This window comes from Osmerus eperlanus, chromosome 7 (genome assembly GCF_963692335.1).
Source record: "Osmerus eperlanus chromosome 7, fOsmEpe2.1, whole genome shotgun sequence".
NCBI lineage: Eukaryota > Metazoa > Chordata > Actinopteri > Osmeriformes > Osmeridae > Osmerus > Osmerus eperlanus.
Window position 1 is genome coordinate 2,014,628 of NC_085024.1, and position 6,148 is coordinate 2,020,775.

The window sequence follows — 6,148 nt, forward strand, 5'->3', positions numbered from 1 at the left end:
CCATTTAGAACATACTTTATGAGTGGAAGGTCTCTAAGTAGCCTAACCTTATTGCTTTAGGGGAAATAGTACTAAAATATGTGCAATATTACATTAGTTATTAAACTAGGCTATTACATTAACCTGGGGGGGGGGGAGACAGACTTATGTCGTTGTTGTAACATTCATTCTTCCACAAATGAAAACACTGATCAACCATAAAAACAATCGTAATGAAACATATGAAATATGATATATAAAACTGTACAAAACAGAATAAGGAATAACAGATTAAGGACACTCAGTCCTCACTGTCAGTGTCAGGACAGTTATCTCCCAGTTCCTCAGTTTCTTTTGTGTTGGCACAATTACAACAACGACATAAGTCTGTACAACACAGTCCTGCAGAAAAACATGAACATCTGCCTGTCTCACACGCAGTTTTGCAGCCGCAGTGTATCACATGCAAAACACTGTCAGGGGCCGAATTTCTGTTACATGCAAGGTCCCATCCACTATTTGCCAAACATATCCATCCATGTTGACAAAAAGCAGCTACCTTATTGGTGTAGAACGATCACGTGTCGAACCGTGCCACCAAAATCCTATTACGCTCTGAAGAAACTAGTTCTGCATAAAACATAGACGCAACGATAATTGACTGGAATTTCAGCGACAAACTTTTTTTTTGTAGCTTAGCACAAATCGTTCTTTTTTTATGAGCTAAAGATTGTGTAGATGCCAGACTGTGGAGCGGGAATCATTTTCTAAAAGACTTTTCATGGTTCACCTTGCAGCCTATTTAGCAGACGCTCTTATCCAGAGCGACTTACAGTAAGCACAGGGACATTCCCCCGAGGCAAGTAGGGTGAAGTGCCTTGCCCAAGGTCACAACGTCATTTGGCACGGCCGGGAATCGACCCAACAACCTTTAGATTACTAGCCCGATTCCCTAACCGCTCAGCCAGCTGACTCCCAGTGTGAGGGCTCCTCGTACTCACAGGTCAGCCCGATGTCATGGTAGGTGAGGATGGCCGGGCGCGCGCTCTTTGGCACCCCCTTCACGGAGCAGCGGACCAGCCCACACAGCGTCTCCACATCCTCCTCCTGGAAACACACGACAGCAAACGTCACCCGCTGTCTCCCCGCCGCCTCCCCGCTGCCTCCCCAACGCCTCCACGCTGTCTCCCCGCCGCCTCCCCGCTGCCTCCCCGCTGTCTCCCCGCTGTCTCCCCAACGCCTCCACGCTGTCTCCCCAACGCCTCCCCGCTGTCTCCCCAACGCCTCCCCGCTGTCTCCCCAACGCCTCCCCGCTGTCTCCCCGCCGCCTCCCCGCCACCTCCCCAACGCCTCCCCGCTGTCTCCCCGCCGCCTCCCCGCTGTCTCCCCAACGCCTCCCCGCTGTCTCCCCGCTGTCTCCCCGCCGCCTCCTCGCTGTCTCCCCGCCGCCTCCCCGCCGCCTCGCCAACGCCTCCACGCTGTCTCCCCGCTGTCTCCCCGCCGCCTCCCCGCTGTCTCCCCGCCGCCTCCCCGCCGCCTCCCCGCCACCTCCCCAACGCCTCCCCGCTGTCTCCCCGCCGCCTCCCCGCTGTCTCCCCAACGCCTCCCCGCTGTCTCCCCACCGCCTCCTCGCTGTCTCCCCGCCGCCTCCCCGCTACCTCGCCAACGCCTCCACGCTGCCTCCCCGCTGCCTCGCCAACGCCTCCCCGCTGCCTCCCCGCTGCCTCGCCAACGCCTCCACACTGCCTCCCCGCTGCCTCGCCAACGCCTCCACGCTGCCTCCCCGCTGCCTCCCCGCTGCCTCGCCAACGCCTCCACCCTGCCTCCCCGCTGCCTCCCCAACGGCACCCTGCTCCACTCGTTTCAAACTCCCACACACCCCGTCCCCCTGAGCCTCGCTGGGGAAGCTTCCCCCCCATGGACCCTCGTTATCCCCTGACACTAGCACTGCCACTGACAAACAGCTTGCTTGATGCAAGAACGGCTTCAACCAGACGGCTGAGGGGATGGAAGATGGCGTACGACGCCAGCACTGAGAAGACAACACTGTTGTTTATGGTCTGTCAGAGACCTTCAGACATGCTAGTAGACCCCTGCATGAGGAAAGTCCTGTCTGTGGTCAACGGAGCAGAACTTTCCAGAAGCCACGTTGATTATCTCAGGAACCCCAACATCACCCTGTCCCTCCGGATTCACACCTTCAGCTAAAAACACACATCGAGGTCATCCAGTTGAATTGCTTTCCCTAGTCTCACAAGTCAGCCCAGACGATACTCACAGTTGCCTCTATGTCAAACACTGAGTCGTACTCATTGTCCTGCATGACCATGTTGTCTGTGTGTCGGTTGGCCGTGGTTGCGATTGGAGTTTTAGATCCTGGAGCTTGAGTCTCTGAGCTACTGTGTCCCCTCCTTCCAGACAGCAAGGTTTTATACTTTTCTAAGTCCCCTGACTATCCCGCCCCCTCCCCCACCCCCTCCCCTGCTTGTGTAGCACCAAGGCCCTTGCTGCCATCTGGATGGCCTGATCAGATGATTGGATTAACACGAATGTGGCCGGTCCATCCCAGGCAGGCTGGTTCCCAGGAGGAGGGAAAGCAGAGCAGAGCCACAGGATGTGCCTTTGCTGCTGCCAACACACCTCCTCACCAGGAACAGGCAGACCACACCTCCTCACCAGGAACAGGCAGACCACACCTCCTCACCAGGAACAGGCAGAGCACACCTCCTCACCAGGAACAGGCAGAGCACACCTCCTCACCAGGAACAGGCAGAGCACACCTCCTCACCAGGAACAGGCAGAGCACACCTCCTCACCAGGAACAGGCAGACCACACCTCCTCACCAGGAACAGGCAGACCACACCTCCTCACCAGGAACAGGCAGAGCACACCTCCTCACCAGGAACAGGCAGACCACACCTCCTCACCAGGAACAGGCAGACCACACCTCCTCACCAGGAACAGGCAGACCACACCTCCTCACCAGGAACAGGCAGAGCACACCTCCTCACCAGGAACAGGCAGAGCACATCTCCTCACCAGGAACAGGCAGACCACACCTCCTCACCAGGAACAGGCAGACCACACCTCCTCACCAGGAACAGGCAGAGCACACCTCCTCACCAGGAACAGGCAGAGCACACCTCCTCACCAGGAACAGGCAGAGCACACCTCCTCACCAGGAACAGGCAGAGCACATCTCCTCACCAGGAACAGGAAGAGCACATCTCCTCACCAGGAACAGGCAGAGTTCTGAGTGGGGGACACCCTGCCCTTCCTCACACAAAAATGGGGATGGGAATAAACGTTTGTTGACATGCAGCCTAAAGTAGTTGACTGTTTGTACTTTAAATGTTTCAGTACTGTACAAGCAGGCTCAGTGTCATGCACCCTACAGTGACATGAGCCCTGTCTGTCAGCCTACTGTACCAGTACTGTACAGAACACAGGCTCCTGTCTGTCAGCCTACTGTACCAGTACTCTACAGAACACAGGCTCCTGTCTGTCAGCCTACTGTACCAGTACTGTACAGAACACAGGCTCCTGTCTGTCAGCCTACTGTACAAGTACTGAACAGAACACAGGCTGCCTGAAGTGCCCTGTGTCCTGTACAGCAGCTGGGGTTCTCTCCTGGTGTCTAATCTTGTTAGGCCAGAGGAACAGGACCAGGGAAGGTCAGGCTTGCAAGATGCCCTGTAACACGTGTCATCTCTTACACAGCTGGCTCTGACCCCACACAGTCATTCGGTTGTATTCATTTAACTCATATACAAAGGCACACTCAGCACAGCAACATGGCAATAAAAAAAATAATTGTAGAGCATTCATTCGCTCAGCCCCTTCTTGCCCCTCTCTCTCTCTCTCTCTCTCTCTCACTCTCTCTCTCTCTCTCTCTCTCTCTCTCTCTCTCTCTCTCTCTCTCTCTCTCTCTCTCTCACTACAACGGACCCGTCAGTAAATAGCCTATGGAAGCAAATCAGTGACAATGTTATGAATTTTAAAAGGCATTGAATACTTAATATTGAAATTTTAACACCACTGAATGTGTTGGTTTTGAATTCACCTCTTTAAAATTGAAATATTAATTTATTAAAATAAAAAAACATTCTGTTGGAAACACTTCCTCTCCCCCCACACACACAGACACACACTGGCCTCCAACACACACACACACACACACACTGGCCTCCAACACACACACACACACACTGGCCTCCAATACACACACACACACACACTGGCCTCACACACACACACACACTGGCCTCACACACACACACACACACTGGCCTCACACACACACACACACTGGCCTCACACACACACACACACACAGGCCTCACACACACACACAAGCAAGGATGAGATAATAGGTTCAGAACATCAACATTATTTCATTATGAAGACAATGTTATTGTGTAGTGTTTGAACAAGTTGTGCACGCTTTACCCCGTTTGCATGTCTTGAGGAGCAATCAGAAGTGAGCTGTGAGGTAAACAGAGGACAGGGTTGGTTCCTTCATCTGGACATTTCAGTAGAAAGCTCCTTATGCTAGTCATCGCTGTAGGCTACATGTAGGACTTCATTTACAGCAGCGCCTCTCAACCTTGGTCCTCAGGGACCCCTTGCCCTGCATGTTTTAGATGAGTCCCTGCCCTAACACACCTGATTCTAATGAATAGGTCGTTATCAGGCTTGTGCTTTGTTTCATAACGACACATTAATTTAAATCGGGTGTGTTAGAGCAGGGAAACATCTAACACATGCAGGACAGTGGCCCCTGAGGACCAGAATTGTCCACCCCTGATCTAGAACATGCAGGGGGTACCTAAGGACCAGAGTTGACAACCACTGCTTTAGGACTTTAAACTATAAGTACACCCGTACACTTTAAGGCTATTCAAACGTTCAGGTGCGAGAAGTTCTTACTGGAATGACTGTGAAGCACTGGTGACTCTCTGCATTTTCGTCCGTCTCATCCTCTTCCGGCAAAGACGGGACCTGCGTAATGGACACGGGTTATGCCTGTCCCGGTGACAGCCGGTGGCGGCAGCTGCAAGGTGAGGCCCACACCTGCGGCTCACCGTGACTTGGCACACCATATGGCTACATTACGTTAAGATAGATTAAGTGGGTCACGTTATAGTTACGTTAGTGGGTCAAACGGATTAAATAAGAGCGTCTTTTTTTAACGTCAATAAGAACTGTTGAACATAAACACTTCGCATCATTTGTAGCCTGCAATTTCATCCCACCTTTTTAAACAAGCGCATGGCCCTGCCGACAGCTTTAAAACTACCTGCTTCACCCATAGTATCCTGATAAAACACACACGACAAGCCTACGTCGGACCGCACAACTATGGCTTTCAGTATCTACAATAGAATCATTACGTTTCCCCGGCAACAATGACGCATTAAAGGAATAAAAAACAACAAGGTAACATTTTACAACCAGTTTGTCAAGTAAGCTAGGCTAGACTGTCAGTTTAATATGGGTTGTTGTGATCTAGCGTTTTACTTCCATAAACAATACTCTTAAATGTGTAATTTGTTATCACGGAGGTAATACTACGTTATAAGTTGGAGGTGTCGCGCTCTGGTTGCTGGGTCCTGTGTGTGTCACGCGACACAGGATTTTTGAGCAGGTGTGGATGAAAAACTAATCTTCTCAAGGTTTAACCTCTGCTTTTAAGGCCTCCGGAAAGTATTCACATAGAAATATCTAGTTGACTAAACCAGGAGTCTGATTATCCGTTACCTGCTTAACTAGGCTAGCCTACTAATTAAAGACTGCAAATAGGATATCGTGGAACCATGTTGCAATAGCCTACAATAGGCTGAGTATTTAAAACGGGGCTCTCAAGTCTCACGCATTCGGCGCACACTCACGCATTTCAACCATTTCTCACGCTCTCACGCACCAACTTCTCACACTGAGAAGTAGGGGATAACTTGTCGGTCCGTGTACCTTGTGGATTTTAGTAACCAAACGTTGACAAGTATCATGGTAATATCACGCAAAACTTTTGATAACACTTGAGAACCCTGTGGTAAGAGTCTTTACCTCGTTCAGCGGTGTAGGCTACAGTAGCATTATTAAAGCGCGGTAGTGAATGGTAAAAATACAATAGGCTGTGAATGTATTTATAGAGCACGTTTAAAAACA

At 51.3% G+C, this 6,148-nt stretch overlaps 1 protein-coding gene across 2 annotated transcripts in view; it reads right to left on the bottom strand.

The window, feature by feature from the left end:
- The window catches only part of LOC134024068 (protein NDRG1-like), a 12,955-nt gene extending 7,638 nt beyond the window's left edge, over nt 1–5,317 (bottom strand). Inside the window, exons 1-4 of one of the 2 annotated variants that reach the window (XM_062466473.1) lie at nt 5,236–5,317; nt 4,910–4,981; nt 4,430–4,465; nt 981–1,086 (exon numbers count right to left, since the gene is read on the bottom strand). In XM_062466473.1, coding sequence (XP_062322457.1) covers nt 981–1,086; nt 4,430–4,465; nt 4,910–4,981; nt 5,236–5,292 — 271 coding nt within the window. In that variant the 5' untranslated portion in view covers nt 5,293–5,317. Of the gene's footprint in view, nt 1–980; nt 1,087–2,257; nt 2,407–4,429; nt 4,466–4,909; nt 4,982–5,235 lie in introns of those variants that run through there. The other variant, XM_062466474.1, reaches the window with a different exon arrangement.
- Nucleotides 5,318–6,148: the final 831 nt, after the last annotated feature.